Here is a 19,801-nt window from a genome sequence, read left to right as displayed (position 1 = left end):
AATTAAAGGCAACACAGATGTACACATGGGTCAAATTTCATTTAGCAAAATACAATTTTGAAATCCTATTGTTTTGTTTATAAAATACTGAAAAGGCATTAGGGCCACATGTGAAATTATTTTTGAGATCCTCGCAAATTAAAAAAAATGCCAGAATTCTGAGATGAATCACATTAGATGAATTCTTCTTAAATGAAAATAAAAAGGGTCCTAATGATCTTCTGAGTACTCTCCTTGGCACAACACTACCATCATTCCTATCAAAAGGAAGTGAAATGGATGGTTTTATTTCATTTTTGCAGATAATGTGCAAACTTAACTGTCAACAGGCTTTTGGAACGCCTATTTTTAGTTTGTTAGTGAAAGACATTTTATATGAATTCATTAACAATATCATTCTATTGAATAAAGGGCAGCAACTAGTATTCTCATTATTGATTTCTCCACCTCTAGTTTGTGAAAAAGTCTCAAACAATAATATCAAAATATTTGCAAATATATATTCTGTTGACCGATTGTTCCAAAGGGTCAGGATTCTAATTTCATTCCAACCTCCAGGTTGCACATTGCCTTTCCAAAACTAAAAGGGGAGCATGTAATGTTCACTGTAATGTCTTTAGAGCGGTGTTATGCTTCGGGACACACTGGAAATCACTTTTTATTGTTGGTAGTGGTTCTGCTTTGTCATACAAATTAGATTTTTACACTTGTATTGTATATAAGTGTACACAAACGCTTCCATCTGATACAAACGGTGCTTTCTGGATAACAAACGATACACACATGCTGAGAGAGAGAATGTGTAATACAAGTCACATATGTTTAAATACAACAGGGTGTAGGAAAAACATGCTATTGTGCACTTTCACTGTTGTACCTTTAACTCTAAAGCATGACATCAATTAAAGTCCAGAAATCACATAGGAATGAGTGAAGTTTGAAACAAACCTCATGGCACAGAGAAGAACCAAAGGCAACAAGCTATCCTGACACATGGATGTGTGCTGCTGGTGTCATGTGTCACGTTTCTGATTCATGGAACGAGCAAGGAGCACATTGAGTCTTTTCTCAGTGTCAAGTACATCATGCACTGTACATGGTCAAGTCTTCACACATGTCTCTTGTCTTCCATCAGCTCTTATGAACATAGATCAAGTACAAAACACGTTTAGAAAGTCTACTTTCCAGCACTGTGAACCCGTTGTTGAGTACCCCAGTTTTATGAAATGTATAGTAGAAAAATATAGTAGCAGATAGAAACTGCAGGATGCTAACTCATATGTTGGGTCATTTGCACAATTAGCATAAGTAGAATTCATTAGCATTAAATAGCACATGCAGACAATATCTATTAAATAGCTTGGCTGTTTTCTGCATGTGTTAAGGTATATTGAATATGTAATCCATTTCTGAAATGTTAAGGATAACAAATGGAGGTTTTGAGTCCCCGAAAAGGTTAAAATCGACCCAAAATGAATGAAGATCATCCCACCGGGAGTACAAGCATGGCCACCTTCTGGTTAAACCTGCCATCATGCAACCTGAAAATGTCAGGAATTGATTCGACATCCTCAATAAACTACTCCAACATTGGATTCATCAAATTATAGGCTATAATGCTAATTAATGCAACTTATGCTAACTGTGCAAATTGCCCAACATATGCAGATTAGCTTCCGGCAGTTTCTATGTGCTGGGGATCCCTACTTTACATTTCTAACATCAAACGTTTGGTTACTCTTTCCGGGTTCACTCCAGACTGATATGTAGAGAGAAGCACTCACAGCTGAGGGTTCCTCTATGGCTGTTAGATGCTCGTTCCTCAAAAAAAGACTCCCATCGCATTCCATTCATTTAGTCTTCGGTGTGAAAATATATATATTTTATTTTTAAGAGACAACATTTCTCATGGCTTGGATACGGACGGTGTAGTTACTGCTTCCTCAGAACGTCTCCATATTTGGATGTTAGCCTTCTGTTGAATAAACCCGCCCCAAAGACAGGGATGTGATGTCACAGGTCTGATTGGTTGGTTCATAAATAGATGCAGCTTAATCACAGACTGATAAGCAATATTGCGGTTTGTAGTCCGGTAGTAGGATTTCTGTACCAACAATCAAATCAATCTCATAGGTTAGTTGGAGCCAGCTGGAGATGGGACAGAAACCCATGCTTATTTTCTGTGCTTCAGTTCAATTCAATTAAAGATGGGATGATATTTAGCAGGTAGTGTTTGAAGTGCACTGGATAGACCTTTAGGATTCCAAATGCACTTAATATGGATAACTTTGAATGTTTACCTCTTAGAAGAGTTTTATATCTGTGGTACTAAAAACCTTGATTCACATTTCTCTCCTTCTCTCCGAGGCATTCCGGCTGTGTTGGTGTTGGTTGTCGATTCCCTCAAAAGTCACCAAAGGCAATAACCTGGTCCCAAACTCTCTCGGGGTGAATCAGAAAACAACGTCGTCCCCCAAGTCAGGAAATGAAATGTTAGCTCAATGAATTGCAACACGTCCTCAATATGCTTTCTCTTCTTGCTGCTTCAACATTCATGGCGTTGTAGTAGTGGTTACTCAACCGTGTAATGTCCATATTGTGGTGACAGCATGAAGATCAAGTGAGGACAGACGTCCATACACACAGTTCATTAGTGTTAAACAAAGTGACATGAGCAGAACTGGCTGGAGTGTAGTGAAGGTGCAATACAGCTATTAAGCTGGGCAGCAGTGTGTGTGTGTGTGTGTGTGTGTGTGTGTGTGTGGTCCAGCTGGAGGTCCTCATCAGCTGACACACAGCAGCTCCTCAGCCTGTGGAGGAAGCACAGCTCTCTGAATAACAGCTCACAAGTGTTTACAGAGCAGTGACATTGAATTTAAGAGAAAAGGGCCCAACACTTACTTAAAGGGCCCAACACTTACTTAAAGAGGACATATTATTCTCATGTTCAGGTGTATATCAGCACTTAGTGTCTCTACTGGGACATGTCGCCATGCTTTAATGTTCAAAAAGCTCTTTCCTTTTCTCATACTGCCTGTGCTGCAGCACCTCTTTTCACCCTCTGTCTGAAACCAGAGCCCAGTCTGCTCTGATTGGTTAGCTGGCTGGCTCTGTTGTGATTGGTTAACCACTAAGAGATGTTTTTTTATCTTGTGTCTGTAAAGTTACCGGTTAGTGCTATCAGTTATAACCCCTGACTGATTCTGGATTTTTAAGACCAAACACTGATTTGGTATGTAAGAGTTTAAAGAAACATGATAATTACAATATCCCTGGCAGTTAGAAAAGAATAGAACAAATAAATGTTGTTCTTTTGCTTTAGTATGGAAGAGGATGAGGGCCAGAAAAAAAGTCAGAATTTTGACTTCAATCTCAGAACAAAATTGTTCACTAATCCTCGGCCGTTCTCTAAGTGTAGCTGTCAAAATAACACTTCATTAAATATTAAATTCATATTTTCAATTAAGTGAAGTAGAGGCAAAGAATTGAAGGAAACTAAAGTCCCTGAATATTGCACTCTAATAAACCATTATGAGTAAATTATAATCGTTCCCAAATGCATTTTCATGAAGTTTCCGTATAGAGGAAATACTCTCACAAAACAAAGTACAGGGATTTCATAAAAACGTACAACAACAAAATATTGATTTATGAATTTCGGTCACTATGATGAGCATCAACGAATCAAGGTGTTCTGATTCTATGAAGCCTGGAGGGGTGAGGTCCGCCTGGAGGGGTGAGGGCCGCCCACACTGGAGTGAGAGCCTCCAGACCTGGCCTCACTAAAGAAGGATGATTTGGAGTCAATGTAGACTTGGAAACTGACCTGAGCTAAACTACCTGCAGTGACAATAGGCGCGTTCACACCGCAGTACTTTTCCCACTTTAGTTCCGATATAGTTCCGAAATGTTGCGTTCACACCAAAAAGAGCCGGAACTAAAATTAGTTAATGAGAACCTTTTCACCCCCTTTTCCGTCCCTGCTAGAGAGCGGGGACTTTCGTGGGAGAAAAAGGTTCCTGTGTCTGATTGGCTGGGCGGATTGCAAACCACGCCCCTTAAAACTCCCAAAAAGTGTTTGTGTAGCTACCATTTTATTATCCTCGCATTAGCATTATTAGCGTTATTATTAGCGTTAGCATTAGCCCCGCGCACCAACGCAGAGAGACTAACTTATGGCAACACAAAAGAAAACATGGGAGCGGTGGAGATGAGGAGGTGTCGGCGTTCTGGTGATTTACTCGGAAGGCTTCAGTAGAAGCTGCTGGGAGTCCCAGCAGCTTCTACTGAAGCCTTCCCCAACTCCGGGGACTTCCGGCCGGGGACTCCGGGCGGCAGTATACGCCGTGAAGTGGTTTGCGGTGAAGTGGTTTGCGGTGAAGTGGTTTGCGGCCTGCCAGTAAACCCAAAGCAGAAGAAGAATACGTGACGTCAGCGGCTTCATTTGCCTAATCCACCCCCAGGGACTTTTTCCGGTGTGAACGTGATCTGTACTTAGTTCATGCGAACTAAAGAGTTCTCATGAACTAAGTTCTCATGAACCTTTGTGGGAAAAGTACTGCGGTGTGAAAGCACCTAATGCTACAGCTTCAGCGGTTGGTGGTTATTAAGAGGTTCATCATTTGGGTATTTGTGGAATGTCACGCAAAGCATCAGAGAAAAGGAAACACTTGTGAGGTGGCGAAGTGTAACATAGACATGAGGAATGGTGGGCCTTACCTCAAGTCTAACTTGTCTTCACTTTGTCTTTTACAGACACAAGCTTTTCTTCACATTCCAAACTGTCTTTCTTTTCCTCCGTCTCCTTGTCCTCCTCCTCAACTTCTTCTTCTTCTTTTTCTTCTTCTTCCTCCCCGCCGAGTATCACGCTCTGTCGCACGCTGACGGAGATCACCAGCGCCTGGATGATGCCGTAGATCAGGGCGAACTGAGGGAGGTACTCCTGGATCAGCCAGAGTAGCCCTGCCATTCCCACCGAAGACACGAAAAACATGGCCATACCGTGCAGCCACAGCCTCAGAGCCCCCTGCACCCCGAACACCTCCAGGATCAGCTTGGTGGGGGGGGACACCGTCCACAGGAAGCCCACCACAAACAGATCGAACAGGTGGCGCAGGAAGTTGAAGCAGATGTCGTAGTGCTCTGGGAGGATGTCCATCTTCCAGCTGTTAGCAAAGAGTCGAAAAGGAGATGAAGAAGGGGGTATGGGAGAGGGAGGAGGCGTCCCGTAGTCCGAGAAGTCCCCCTCCCCGTCACTCGTACCTCCATCCCGTTTCTTCTGTCTCAGTGTACTTGGCTCGCTTTTTTCTGGCCATGAAATGTAAGAAGTTGGGAGATACTTATTCCACCATCGAGACTCTGGATTGGTCGCCTGTTGCCTGGCGCTGAGGACTTCAACTTCTCTTGGCTGAAGCTTCTCCTGCGCCTCCCAGAACTCCTCCGCCGGACTGCTTTTCTCACTCCTCCACCCTCCCCAGATCCAGGAGGTCCAGCCCCTCTGGCCCGGTTTGCTGACTCCTTGCTCCTGGCCCCCTCTCACCTCGGTGTTATTCTCTGACACAGCACTCTTGCCCCCCCAGGAGCGCACCCCCCCCCCACGCTCTGCTCACCACAGCTGTCATGCTTTCTCACAGAGCTTGTTGGAGTTGAATTAAGATGCAGAGACTCTCAGCTAATCTGACTCCCTTATTGGGAAAGCATGCATGAACTGCCAGTGCTGAAGTTGTAATACTTGTTCAAATATGTCCTCAGGCCACAGACACACCTGTGGGTGTGCTGGGGCAGTGCAGCTGAATACCACAGTCAACCCCTCCTGCCATTTAGATGTCAGGCTCCTCCTCTACATGTCTTTGGTTCAACCTGGCAACATTTGGAGCTGCCAAGGTTGCGTTCAGGAGCATTACCTTCAAATGTGCTTATGAGCAAGTTAGCACCGGCTAGTACAGTGAGTAGGTTGAGATCAGAATTTAGGTTCAGTTTCCAGAATGTTAACAATGTTGCTACACAAACTTCTCAGAGACTCCGGAAAACACATTTAGTCTCTCCTTAGATCTGCAAAAAAACAAAAAGACATACAGTTGGTTTATGCATGGGCTACATGCAGAGGGGGAAGAAGTGCTCAGATCATGTAATTCATTAAAAGTACTAAAGTATTAGCATCAACATATAGTGAAAGTAGCGACAGTAAAAGTCGTTGTGCAGATTGGTCCATTTCAGAATAATATATATGATATGTTTTATAATGATTGATCATGAAAGTGTTCTCAAAGCTGGTGAAGGTGCAGCTAGTCTGAATGGCTTTGTAGACTGCAGGGTAGCTGGTTGGATTTACTCCAGGTGGAACTAAAGTCTGATTTAACACTTGATTATATTTCACATCATTCATCCAGATCTGTGAAGTAACTAACGGGATTAAATACATGTAGTGGAGGGAAAAGTACACTATTAATTTAATTTGTAGTGGTAAAGAACAAAGTAGCAAACAAGTAAAATACTCAAGTAAAGTACATGTCCCTCAGAATTGTACTTAAGTACAGTACTTGGTAAGTGTACTAGTTACAACAACTACTTCCAAATCCACATCAATGCGGTTTAGCTAATGTTACACTGTGTCTTAGTTTTAGTCTTAGCTAACCTGCAGGGTTTACTAGAACAATAACACTGGTTAGCAGCGTATGACAGCTAGTTTAACGCTTACCAACTCTTTTCAGTAAACCATTTTAGTGTTTTTTTTTATCGTTTAACGTTAGCCAGCATGACAATAGATACTAGCTCACCTTCAGTGACGTTAGCTTGAGTTCGTGTCAGACCGTCAGCTAGCCTCCCCGCTAGCATCAGAAGTCGAACCACCGAGCGAGCTCCTGACCGCTAGACACCGAGCCGTCAACAAACCGACGTGTTCCGGTTGGCGGTTACATACAGTCCGGACAGAGCAACCGGGCGACACGTACACAGCATCGGTAGTCTGGAGTCCTGAGACGGGACGGAGACAGTGGGTGTTTCTCAATAGTGGCTCCAGAGCCACTATTTCAAGCATACTACGTCATCGAGTGCCGCCGACAGGGCCGGCTCTGACCAATTTTCTGCCCTAGGCAAGATTTTTGCTGGCGCACCACCCCCCCCCCCCCCCACACCCTTGTGGCATGACCACCGAAACAGAAAAATATGGACACAAGATGTGTGCAAATGCATTTAGTATCCTATCCATTTGAACATGATTTTATATGGGGGGTGGACCTAACCTCCTCTCGGGGGGTCCGGGGGCATGTTCCCCAGGAAGATACTTTTTTTTTTAATATTGAAGTTAAAAGTAGTGTAGTAGTAGTGTAGTGTACGATGTCTCAATGACTAACAAAGTCAGGCTTTCAAGAAAGAAAAGAAAGGAGAGAAAGTCAAGAAAGAGGGACTGAAGGGTGACAGTATGTCACCCAGTTTTTCAAAAGAAAAGGTGGGTGTGGTCCATGAGTGGTGGAAATTAGTCTGTTAGCTAAGCGTAGTCCATTGTAAATAATAATTGTAATGTTTTGCTGACATTAAAGGTGGGGTAGGTAAGTTTGAGAAACCGGCTCGAGATATACTTTTTGTTATATTCCATGGAATGCTCTTAACATCCCGATAGCAATGAATAGCTTAAGTGCTTAAAATCCATTAAAAAAGAAATTCATCTGTGGAAGCCATGGCGCTGTAAAAAGCACGACCAATCATTTTAGCCGGCCCGGCTAAAATAACTGGATGGCCTCCCTGCCCGTCAGCCTTCCATCTGTGCACAAACTTATCTGGTGCCCTCATTGGTCGGCTTGTGTGTGTTGGAGGAGGGGCTCTGTAAGGAAGTGGCAGATTTTTTCCGGTTGTGTATTTTCAAATTCCAGCGCACTCGAGCTGGTTTATCCAAAATTACCTACCCCACCTTTAAGTACTGTTAATATCTTCACAGAAAAGGTTTTTCATTTCACTCCTCTTTTAGCTGACATTTAATAAATGCAGGTACATTTTTAGCAGCTATTCATACTAAATCAGTTGTCCCCAGTGGTGTAGTGGGGATTTTTTTACTGGACGGGGGGGGGTTGGACGGGAGACACTATGGACGCGCTCGTGAACTGTCAACGGGGGGGGGTACACTGTGGACCTCTGTGTCGCCTGTCAGCGCAACTTACATGATGCTGTTAAGACAATATAATAATAAAGGGCGGTGGGTGCCTGCCGTCAGCGAACCGATCCGGCCTTTCTGCGCGACTGTCACTCAAATGAGGGACATGGTCTCAATTTGTGGGACGCGGGACAAATAATAAAAATGCTGTGTGTGCAGTTCCGCACAAAGCGGGAACACCTGGTCACCCTACACGCACACGGTGCTGTCCCTCACACACCAGCCACACACACGCTTCAAATCAAGTTGCATAAATGCTTGAGCTACGTTTTTATTATAATTACTGTGAAAACTGGCTATTATGTTTTCGTCATTATTACAACAAATAGCCTACACACTTGCAACTTATAACACTGGCAATGATTTTATATTTATTAGACAATTAAAAAAAAATCATGCTTCAAATAAGTGGGGGTACGGCGTACCCCCGCATCCAACGCCCACTACACCACTGGTTGTCCAAGGACTTGATCAGTGACTTTGCCTGTAAGAAGGCTAGGCGCTGGGCTCTTGGTGAGTAAGGCTGAGCCAGGGCTCGTGATAACTGTTAAAGGGCAAGGCTATGGTAACGATATTGGATCACTACACAGAAGATGCATGATGAGAAAAAGACTGAGAACAGGTAATAGGCTCTGATTTAGCACCACCATCAGGCCTTTTCACTTTCATTTCTTTTTTATTGTCCGTTTACACTTTAATACCCGCTTATTTTGTAGTTGGTATGTATATTTAATAAAAAATCTGCTGCTTATGTTATTTTTTTGTTATAAGCATTTTATAAATGATAATATTGGTGTTAATGTTCACTTTATTTTTAATTTAAGAGGTCATGTATATTTATTTTGATTTATGAATGTTCCATTCAAAAATGTTATTAAAAAAGGCATGTACACCATAAAAGATAACTATTAAGATCTATTGTCAGGAATGTTAGTGTTATATAAAATAGTGAATTCTACTGCACGTCTGCACAGTGTTATATGGAGGGACGGGTGGCGCAGTGGTCTGTGCTTTTGATCATCAGATCAAGGGGGCGTGGGGGAACTCCAGGGAAAACCCGCTCCCGCCCACTGCGTCAGGCCGTTGTGTCCTTGGGCAAGACACTTCACCCGAATTTGCTCCTGTGGGTATTGTCCACAGTAGATGACCATTACATGTATGATCTGTATGTGTAATGTGTATTTGTAAAGCGCTTTGAGAGTCTTTGATAAAGCGCTATAATAAATATAAGGATTATTATATTATTATTATATGTTCACTGCTCAGTGTCAGTAAATATTGTGCAGTTAGTATTGGACCTACAAGATAGATGCAAGCCTGTTATAGGTAGAGTTATTTAAAGCATAAATGAGTGGGTTGGGTTCTGGAGGTGTGGTTACAGCATTGTGCTTGGTTGGCGTGGCCTGGGCCTAGTGGCGGGGCCCAATGTTATATCTTTTCATGGGGCCCAAAATCCCTGGCGGCGCCCCTGCCAGTCTCCTTAGGCTTTTCAATCACAATCATTAAACTAGATTAAAAACAATATTGTTAACATGAAAATGTGATTTTCGTTGTTTAGAGTTATTCTCCCGGTATTCCACCGGGTCCGTCTGCGCCGTGTTGCGGCCCATCCACATGGCGGCGTGCGTTAAAGCTTCAACTCTTCTTCCCATTCACTTTGAATGGGGTGACGTCATGCTTTGCCGAACTGCATTGTGGTTCCGTCGCTCCAAAGTTCAGAAAAGTTCAACTTTTGAAGCTTCGACGAAAGTGTCAGCCAATCAAAATCATATGCCAGTACAAGCTCTAGCCAATCAAACCACGTTGTGTGTTGAAGCTTGCCGGTGGGCGTGTCTGAAACTCGACTAATCACATGAATCTCACTCCCCGGACACACAGCACGCGGTTTGATTAGCTAGAGCTTGTGCTGGTATATGATTTGATTGGCTGACACTTTCGTCGAAGCTTCAAAAGTTGAACTTTTCTGAACTTTGGAGCGAAGCGACGGAACCACAATGCAGTTCGGCAAAGCGTGACGTCACCCCATTCAAAGTGAATGGGAAGAAGCGTTGAAGCTTCAACGCACGCCGCTGTGTGGACGGGCCGTAAGGCTTCATCTCGCCATCACCATATGGGCTTAGTTTGTCTCAGAAATATTTGTGTGAAAAAGGCAGTGTCCATTCTTTGTCAAACATTTATTTGAAAATTCTTCAAATACAAATTCATGTCAATGTAGTGAACAGTTTAGATGAATAGCCTTGTAGAACAAGACGGGGGACAGGAGTCCGAGTTTCACTCCATGTCCCTGCAGAGCCCAGTGGAACTGTTCCACCCGGCTTGTGATGCGTCTGCACGTCCTCCAGATCCAGATCCTTCAGTCACACCTGTAGGAGCGAAACAGTTAGTGACCTGTGTTTGGCTGCCACACATTCTCAACAGGTGCTGAACAGTCCCGAGTGTCTCAGTGCGCTGCGAGTAAACTTCAGTTTGCATCAGTTGAACCAAAAAACTGAATCATCATAGACCACCTCGGACCAAAGCTCTTCCCAGTCCCATCAAGCCAGAGTCATAGTTACTGCACTGGCCCATTTATGATGAGGCAGTGCAGTCCCAGATTCAACCATTTTTTATAAAGCCCAGCATTATTACACTCACCCTCAGTAGAACTCCAGCCTTGGAGGCAGCATCCAGGTTTGTGTGGTTGCAGATGTGGCGTAGTGACCTCCACGCTGGGACTGGTTGTAGATCTAAAGAACAAAGAGCACATGTTGCAGTCAGCTCTCCCTCCATCACAGTAACCAATGGCTACCACACATTCTCAACAGGAGCTGAACAGTCCGAGTGTCTCAGTGCGCTGCGAGTAAACTTCATTCTGCATCAGTTGAACCAAAAAACTGAATCATCATAGACCACCTCGGACCAAAGCTCTTCCAAGTCCCTTTAGATCCATCAAGCCAAGGTCATACAATTCCAAGATCACACGGTCCATTTACGATGAGCCGGTGCCGTCCCAGATGTAACCCTTTCTAATAAAGCCCAGCAGCAGCAATACTGCATTATTACACTCACCCTCAGTAGAGCTCCAGCCTTGGAGTCAGCATCCAGGTCTGTGGATGAGACGTGGATATGTCCCAGCAACTCCTCCCATCAGTGTGTGGACGAGCTGCAAGGCAACGGGACGTCAGTACCAGCACATGGCAAACCAACGAGACGTTTACAGAACACACCTGATGATGCTAAGCCCATCTGCTGCAATCACACCTCAAACGGGTCAGCAGAGGAATTTCACCAGCTGTTATGATTCTTTGAAGTCTACATGATCAGCAGTAGGTGGGCTCAACATACTGGTGTGGTTATGTGGTCAGTGCACTGTGAAGACATCTTCATCTTTTGTCAGAGACTCTAGTCTATGAAATCATCATCCCACATAGCAGAAGATTCAAGGAAACATGATTTAATAGCACACTTACCGAAGAGAGTCTCCAACATCTTGAGAAACCTGGTGATGAGATCAGAGAAAAGTATTACAACTAATGCTGTCAAAATTATCGCGTTAACGGCGGTAATTAATTTTTTTGAATTTATTGCGTTAAAATATTTAACGCATTTAACGCATGTGCAGAATGGCCCGTCCCATACATCCCACCAGTGGCAGCGCCAGGGTATGGCTGGGGTAGGCTACACCCATACCAAGAAATGGCTTAGTCCCACCATATAAAATGATGTTAAAGTAAGCAAAATAAAGTCTGCCAACTCGCGGAGTAAATTGCACAGACAGCAGTTAGTAAGATTGATTTCAGTAGCCACTTGTCTGGAAATACCGAAGACCAGAAACGGTTTTGAAAACTTTTGTCACGTAGTGATCGTCTTCTCAATAGAACATCTTTGATAATGTCTTCTGGCCAATCAGAATCACGATAACGGCGTGGTGTTGTTGCAAGAAGTCCCGACGGAGAATACTCTTGCTGTAGTACAGGGGTGCACTAACTGGTACGCAGGTTATGTGCGTAATCTGAAATGCGTACCGTCACTTGTGTCACAAAGCGCATTTGCGTACCGACGTACTTGTGAAGCTTTTCCAGAAGGCGGTTAGATCACCGGACGACAGAGTCGGTCTCCGTGTGCACGGACAGGGCTGCTGTTAACGTCGGTCTGTACAACGGAACTGTGCCAAAACTACTGACTCCCCCCTTCACTGGAGAACTGCGCTAAAACAGCCGATCACAACATTCACACTCTGTGGTCACAAAATACTCCACTAGCCCCCCCCCCCCCCCCCCCCGTCGACTTTCCTGAAGTACTCCCCGTTGATAGAAATCAACACCTAATGAATTAAGACCCCACGGTTTGATGATTGATAGGTGTGTGGGTTGTCTTTCATTTTGACATGCAGAATTTTTTTATAATAAACATAGATACTGTGTTAAATGGATATATCCGCCTTCTTTCATTTATATTTCCATTCCCAACAATATGCATAAATAAATGGCATATTTTGGACATAGTTAGAATGGTGATTAATCATGATTAATGAATTTTTAAGCTGCGATTAATCTGATTAAAAATTGTAATCGTTTGACAGCCCTAATTACAACATGTTCTAATGTTGGCACTTTGTTTACAGTTCATATTGGGCATACTCAGAGCACTGTGAAGATATCTTCATGATTTATCAGAGACTCTAGTCTAGTGGATCATCATTGCAGCCTTTTGGTTCTCATTGCACACCATCCCATCCCAACACTCACCATGTGCTCATCCCGCCATTACAGTTGCCATGTGCTCGGCATGAAGAGCTTCTGCACACATCTCGCCGATTGATACTCCATGCTGGGACTGGCTGTAGATCTAAAGAACAAAGAGCACATGTTGCAGTCAGCTCTCCCTCCATCAGTAACCAATGGCTACCACACAATCTCATCAGGTGCTGAACAGTCCGAGTGTCTCAGTGCGCTGCGAGTAAACTTCAGTTTGCATCAGTTGAACCAAAAAACTGAATCATCCGAGGTGGTCTACCTCGGACCAAAGCTCTTCCAAGTCCCTTTAGATCCATCAAGCCAAGGTCATACAATTCCAAGATCACACGGTCCATTTACGATGAGCCGGTGCCGTCCCAGATGTAACCCTTTCTAATAAAGCCCAGCAGCAATACTGCATTATTACACTCACCCTCAGTAGAGCTCCAGCCTTGGAGTCAGCATCCAGGTCTGTGGATGAGACGTGGATATGTCCCAGCAACTCCTTCCATCAGTGTGTGGACGAGCTGCAAGGCAACAGGACGTCAGTACCAGCACATGGCAAACCAACGAGACGTTTACAGAACACACCTGATGATGCTAAGCCCATCTGCTGCAATCACACCTCAAACGGGTCAGCAGAGGAATTTCACCAGCTGTTATGATTCTTTGAAGTCTACATGATCAGCAGTAGGTGGGCTCAACATACTGGTGTGGTTATGTGGTCAGTGCACTGTGAAGACATCTTCATCTTTTGTCAGAGACTCTAGTCTATGAAATCATCATCCCACATAGCAGAAGATTCAAGGAAACATGATTGAATAGCACACTTACCGAAGAGAGTCTCCAACATCTTGAGAAACCTGGTGATGAGATCAGAGAAAAGTATTACAACATGTTCTAATGTTGGCACTTTGTTTACAGTTCATATTGGGCATACTCAGAGCACTGTGAAGATATCTTCATGATTTATCAGAGACTCTAGTCTAGTGGATCATCATTGCAGCCTTTTGGTTCTCATTGCACTGCATCCCAACACTCACCATGTGCTCATCCCGCCATTACAGTTGCCATGTGCTCGGCATGAAGAGCTGCTGTTATATATATATATATATATATATATATATATATATACACACAGTTTGTTACATAAGCCTTAAAAGCACAAGGTTATCAGTGTGCCTTTGGATGAACGAAATGTACTTTAGCTCTCTAGTTATTTTATTCACGCAGTTTAAACCAATAACCAATAATAATAACCAATAATCAATGTAAACCAATCATTATAAATGATTGGGCTTCTTGTCGGACGTCCACTGACTAACGTCGAGCGTTCACACGGGATCTGCGGGTCATATGATGTCCTGTGAGGAACAGAAACACAAGCAGCCCGCTGGACTCACATCTCCCGATACCTCATTACTCCTCCGCCTCCTGTACAAGTCCGGACTGCGGAGGTTTGTTGATAAAAATCATGTCGTCTTCTTCTGTTTGTTTAAAGCAGGCTACGCAGTTATGCAGCGCCCCCACCGTCAGTAAATGAAAGTACTTCAAACAACTCGGTTTAAAATGTTGCTGTCTGGAAATGTGTCATGACAAAGAAGAGGGGTAAGTTACATCGCTGACCAAATTCAAATAAACGATGAGATAAAAAGAATCCCAGCCTAATATTCTGGAAAAGTCCACTATTTTCTCTCCGAAATAATGAATCGACTGCTATAACGGTTTAATCGATGCAATTCAAAAATAAGAGACAAAGCTTTTCTAAACAGAACTCCGTTTCTTCAGCTACCTGTAACATCAAGTAAAGCTCTGATATGTTATCTGTGAATCAGGTGACGATATGAAAAGCCATACAATTTAAAAGAAACAGTTACATAACAATTTGTCGCCACAGAGGCTTATTGGCAGGGCCGGCCCTAGACTTTTGGGGGCCCTAAGCGAGCTTTGGCTTGGGGGCCCCCCTCACTCTAGCGCGTTCTCACTACAAACCAACTTTTGTCTTATGATGTTAGCATAAGCACATATATTGTATAAATAAGCATGTAAACACCGTGGACCTAACCTCCTCTAGGGGGGTCCTCACCTCCTCTAAGGGGGTCCTCACCTCCTCTAGGGGGGTCCAGGGGCATGCTCTCCCGGGAAGATGTTTTTTTAAACATTGAAGTTAAAAGCATCAATCTGGTGCACTTTGAGAGCAAAATTAAGAGCAGTGGCGTTTTCTCCTGGAGGCCAAGGGAAGCCAGGCTTCCCCTGTTTTTTCGGAATGTAATTATAATTTTAATAAATAAATAAAAACACTTCGTTTAGTTGTGTGTTGCTGCCAGCACGTCTCTCCCCCATTCTCATTGAGTATTTTACAAAGAGTGAAACAGCGCCCCTCTAGATGTTATGGTGAAACAGTAGATTGCACTCTCTGTTGCGAGAGGAGGCCAGCCGAAATTGGCTTCCCTTGCTGAAAAAAAATGGAGGGATTGACCAATCAGACAAGGCTCACGTCATGCCCCTGCCAACCTGTGATTGGTCAGGGCCATGCTAAGGGAAGCCAGAGGCAGCTGGCTTCCCTTGCCTCACAATCCAATCAAATCGCATCAACTTAGTGATTGCAGTGCAGTCCTCAAACCCGGAAGTAAGCTGCGCTCGGTTTCCCTCTACAAAAAAGCAATGAGATTTCTCCACAAGGTTTTAGAAAATAGCTTGAAATAAGATCTGTGGGAAACGTAGCTGTTAGATAAATGCACGTTTTGTTCAGCCGGATAATATCCACATGTCTACCCTACTTTTATAATGTTCTAATCATAAATCTATCGATAAGATTTATGATAGACTTTTGAAACTACAAGAAGATAAGGAGGACTTTTACAAAAAAGTAATAGAGATTTTTTTCCAGAAGGATAGGCAAATGGACTTCATCTTCAAGTCAAGGTAAGACCGCAATTTTATTGAAAATGTGATCTTACTAAGAGAGAACAATTCAATATGTAAATGATAAAATTACATTTTTTGGGTATCCTTCTGTTGAACTGTCTGTTTAAAATTAATTGAAGCATCAGACAAAAAAAGCTTTTGAAAATAATATAATTTTTTTTGATTTAGGTCAAAATATAATATTTGTAAACCTGAAGAGTCAGTGCCAGAGCCTCACCAGCCATGAACCTCACTGCAGAAGCTTATATATAGACGTCTACGTTTTTTGTGCCCCACCACTTTTGTACATATAAAAACGCCACTGCGAACACAGGAGGGGGCTTGGCTGTCTACAAATGAAGACTCATTTTAATTCTCCCCAAATATATTGAGGCTGAACCTGAACTTTGAATTCTCTGCTCCCATCATAATCTTGGCGATCTTGTTAAAATTGTGAATGCAGAATTAAAAATACTATGTAACTGCTTTGCAGTTAATAAATGATCCCTTAATGTGGCCAAAACAAATTAAATGTTATTCAATACAAAGTCTGAGAGTAGAAATGACTGCATTATACGGATTTGCAATACAGAGATAGAAAAGGTTGGTGCATGTACATTTTTAGGACTGCTTGTTGACGAAAAACTCAATTATGTACAGACTAAACTGTCAAAAACAGGTATTTTGTATCATACAGAAGCTTCTTGAAGAAAAGATACTCTTTATAACAGTCTATTTCTCCCTTAGAGCAGGATTTGGAAAAACGTGTCCATGCTTTTATCTTCAGTAGACTCGACTACTGCAATGGTGTCTTCACAGGTCTCACTAAAACATCTATTAGGAAGCTGCAGCTGATTCAGAACGCTGCTGCTCGAGTCCTCACTAACACTAAGAAAGTGGATCACATCACTCCTGTTCTGAAGTCTTTACACTGGCTTCCTGTGTGTCAAAGAATAGATTTCAAAATATCGCTGCTGGTTTATAAAGCACTGAATGGTTTAGGCCCAGAATACATTTCTGATCTGCTAAATGATGAACCATCCAGATCTCTCAGGTCTTCAGGGACTGGTCAGCTTTCTGTCCCCAGAGTCAGAACTAAACATGGTAAAGCAGCGTTCAGTTATTATGCTCCTATTTTTGTCGCTGCTTTTAATTGAACTATTCATATCTTAGACTGCACTGTAACTTGTATCCATGTATTTTTTCTTTTAATGTTTTAAATTTAAACGTAATTAATTTCTCCATGACATTTATGAGAGGGACTGCTCGAAAGTAGGATATTTGGGATATCCATCGTAGCCAGGGTTTACGATCAGTTTTTAGGTGAGTTGTACTGAGGAACAAGTATCACAGCACCGACGGGTGAAAAATAGTGTTTTGGTAACACGGGGTGTTCAGGTAACACTTAAGGTGAGACACCCCAGGTGAATAGGGTAATTTTTTTAACTTAAAGGTATCAGCTATACATTTCTCCAGTTAATTACTTACAATAAGGCAATTGTTTTTTGTATTACAAGTTTTCTGAAATAGCATGTTTAAATATGCAAATGATCTATTATCTCATTAAATATGCACATATTTTAACACATTTCAGGAATCGAAATCTGAACTTTAGATAAAGCCAGATTCAGAATTCTTGTTTCATTTTGTAGTCATATTAGTATCTAAGGCTTTTACAGAAGGGATATCTCTTTTTATCACTCCATAAATCAGAAAATACTGTCAACAGCCGTAAAATATAAATTTTCGCCATGTTTTTAGGTATACAATGTTGTATAATTCAGGCTATGAATGATATATGAACAAACCCTTCTGTAAAAGCCTTCATAATATTGATAGGAATATAACTGGAAGGTTTGGTGTATGTACGGCCTACTGAAGTTGAAATTTCGAACTCAGAGTAGGAGAAAAAACTCATTTTGAGAAAACGACCTTTAAAGATTGCAGTGAGGCGCTAGCTAAACCCTCCTGTTCTTTGGATGATAGCTTGCGCATCGACGCACTTCGTGAAGGTATTTCATGTTCGGGGTCATTTGTTTTTTGTATAATCTTGCTTCGTGCAAGTGACAATTGTTGTCGTCTTCTCTGTGAACGTTTTTTTCGCCGTTCTTTTGCCATTTTGAGATTTCAATTTCTAGCGGAAAGCTAACCAGGAAGTGTTTTAGCACACCACGTGACGCATCTGAACGAATCACGTTGTCAGAAATTGACACCAGCCAATGAGATTTCGTTTCTTGGTTTAAGACCCCTTTGTGCTTTCACGATTGGTTGCTGATACAAAGGAAATGACCATATTTGGATCTGATGAGATTGTGCAGGAGAGACGGAGCTTTCCAACGATATTCTCTGATGACATGGTGCACACAGCGGTCGCGGTACTTTATGTTACGTTAGAATGCTAACTTTTGGTGAATTTAGGAGAAATATACAGACGCAAATAGACAAACTATAGTAAAATAAACACTTAAATGTGTATTTTGTACGTTTTCCTTACAAAAGCCTGAAAGAAAACATGTTATAGAATCAAAATAGCACAAAATCTCAAAATTGACCAGTACTTGAAAAACGATGTTTTTGCCTGCCGTGTCTCACCTTAAAGACTTTGTTATGGAACGCAAAGCAGAGTAGGGGGCTAGTACACCCTCCTGAGGGTCCAATTGTGGATGTCATGCGAGCAAAACATGGTGAAAACCGTCTGAAACTCCATGACATTTATGAGAGGGACTGCTCGAAAGTAGGATATTTGTGATATCCATCGTAGCCAGGGGTTACAATCAGTTTTTGGGTGATTTGTACTGAGGAACAAGTATCACATCACCGACGGGTGAAAAATAGTGTTTTGGTAACACGGGGTGTTCAGGTAACGCTTAAAGACTTTGTTATGGAACGCAAAGCAGAGTAGGGGGCTAGTACACCCTCCTGAGGGTCCGATTGTGGATGTCATGCGAGCATAACATGGTGAAAACAATCAGTCTATATCAGGGGTGCCCAACCAGTCGATCGCAATCGACCGGTCGATCGCGGGGAGATTCCCAGTCGATCGTGAGATGTGTCTAAAAATAGAACAACAATATTCTGTTTTATCGTTAATGTCCTATAACATTATCTTCCTGTGCCAGAATAATGCACTTGAACGCATCAAAGCTTTGTGATTGGCCGGCGTGACCCCATGTGTCGGGGCGTGGCTGGTGAGCAGTGGGCAGTGCACTAGTTCGCTAACGTTGTCCGTGTCAACAGGAGTGACAGTCCGCACACACACAAGACCGCAATTATGGCAGAAGCAAAACATATATCATTGTCACTCCGAGTGGGAAGATGATTATTTTTGTATCTATTCCAATTCAAAGTCCATCTGTCTCATCTGCAATGCGAGCGTGGCTTTATCGAAGAAGGGTAATTTAGGAGAGGCATTTCAAAACAGTGCACAAACGCTGCGAGATGGAATTCCCTCCTAATTCTGCCCTGCGCTCCAAAATGGGAGGGGCCTGAGAGGACAGCTGAATGCACAGCAGTCCATTTTCACCAGGCCCAACAACAAGAGCAAGGCTGCTACCAGAGCATCTTAACGTGTCAGTCACGTTCTTGCGAAACACATGAAGTATTTCAAAGACGGCAAAGTTGTGAAAGAAGCATTCCTGGAGGCTGCCGACGCGCTTTTGGGGACAGTAAAAATAACAGTAGCATTTCAAAAGGTTTTTGATATGATAAAAACTCAAGTTACATACCGTTATTAATCAACTGTAAGTTTTAGTTTGTTTGAACTTATTCATTATAATTATTGTACAAAATGGTATAAGAATGCAAACTTAAATTGATTATAGTCTATTATCAATTCAGGTTAAGAAACTAGTGTTGCTTGCATCCTATTTTAAAGGCATTTATTTTTATACTCGACTAAAATGCAACAAAAAAAGGGGTTTGATTCTATTAATTTTGTCTTTTTTATTGCACTGTTACAGCAGATTCCTGTGTAGCTTCAGATCTGAGTTGTCTTATTAGTAAGCCTCATTTATACTTTTTGTAGCAACACTAT

The 19,801-nt window shown here is 42.5% G+C and overlaps 1 protein-coding gene, 1 long non-coding RNA gene and 4 other non-coding genes across 8 annotated transcripts; all 6 read right to left on the bottom strand.

Moving 5' to 3' along the window:
* Positions 1 to 627: 627 nt before the first annotated feature.
* c11h6orf47 (chromosome 11 C6orf47 homolog) lies at positions 628 to 5,819 on the bottom strand. Its single transcript, XM_034094958.1, has 3 exons — positions 5,765 to 5,819; positions 4,720 to 5,601; positions 628 to 2,810 (listed from the first exon to the last, which is right to left on the bottom strand). Exons 1-2 carry the CDS (start codon positions 5,817 to 5,819, stop codon positions 4,727 to 4,729), a joined length of 930 nt encoding a protein of 309 aa, XP_033950849.1. The 3' UTR covers positions 628 to 2,810; positions 4,720 to 4,726.
* A 4,486-nt stretch (positions 5,820 to 10,305) lies between these two features.
* LOC117455055 (uncharacterized) lies at positions 10,306 to 14,329 on the bottom strand. 3 transcript variants are annotated; one of them, XR_004553057.2, is made up of 8 exons: positions 14,265 to 14,329; positions 13,696 to 13,724; positions 13,295 to 13,388; positions 12,874 to 12,973; positions 11,596 to 11,624; positions 11,195 to 11,288; positions 10,781 to 10,872; positions 10,306 to 10,509 (listed from the first exon to the last, which is right to left on the bottom strand). It is a non-coding gene; the product is annotated as an uncharacterized lncRNA (long non-coding RNA). The 3 variants fall into 3 exon arrangements; XR_004553058.1 differs by lacking the exon at positions 14,265 to 14,329 and adding an exon at positions 13,905 to 13,919; XR_004553060.2 differs by lacking the exons at positions 11,596 to 11,624; positions 12,874 to 12,973; positions 13,295 to 13,388 and having other exon boundaries at positions 14,265 to 14,296.
* Positions 11,484 to 11,551, bottom strand: LOC117455690 (small nucleolar RNA SNORD52). The gene has a single exon (XR_004553134.1). It is a non-coding gene; the product is annotated as a small nucleolar RNA SNORD52 (small nucleolar RNA).
* Positions 12,763 to 12,830, bottom strand: LOC117455695 (small nucleolar RNA SNORD52). Its single transcript, XR_004553139.1, has one exon. It is a non-coding gene; the product is annotated as a small nucleolar RNA SNORD52 (small nucleolar RNA).
* LOC117455689 (small nucleolar RNA SNORD52) lies at positions 13,584 to 13,651 on the bottom strand. Its single transcript, XR_004553133.1, has one exon. It is a non-coding gene; the product is annotated as a small nucleolar RNA SNORD52 (small nucleolar RNA).
* Positions 13,799 to 13,866, bottom strand: LOC117455694 (small nucleolar RNA SNORD52). The gene has a single exon (XR_004553138.1). It is a non-coding gene; the product is annotated as a small nucleolar RNA SNORD52 (small nucleolar RNA).
* Positions 14,330 to 19,801: the final 5,472 nt, after the last annotated feature.

This window comes from Pseudochaenichthys georgianus, chromosome 11 (assembly GCF_902827115.2).
Source record: "Pseudochaenichthys georgianus chromosome 11, fPseGeo1.2, whole genome shotgun sequence".
NCBI classification, from domain to species: domain Eukaryota; kingdom Metazoa; phylum Chordata; class Actinopteri; order Perciformes; family Channichthyidae; genus Pseudochaenichthys; species Pseudochaenichthys georgianus.
This window is presented reverse-complemented; position numbering and strand designations above follow the sequence as displayed.

Bases quoted from the DNA above. Each gene is read 5' to 3' on its own strand.
- c11h6orf47 (XM_034094958.1), bottom strand. From the start codon at position 5,819: ATGGCAGGAGGGGTTGACTGTGGTATTCAGCTGCACTGCCCCAGCACA. The intron at 5,602-5,764 runs GTGTGTCTGTGG...TGTGGTGAGCAG, and splicing joins CTGCCCCAGCACACCCACAG to AGCGTGGGGGGGGGGTGCGC.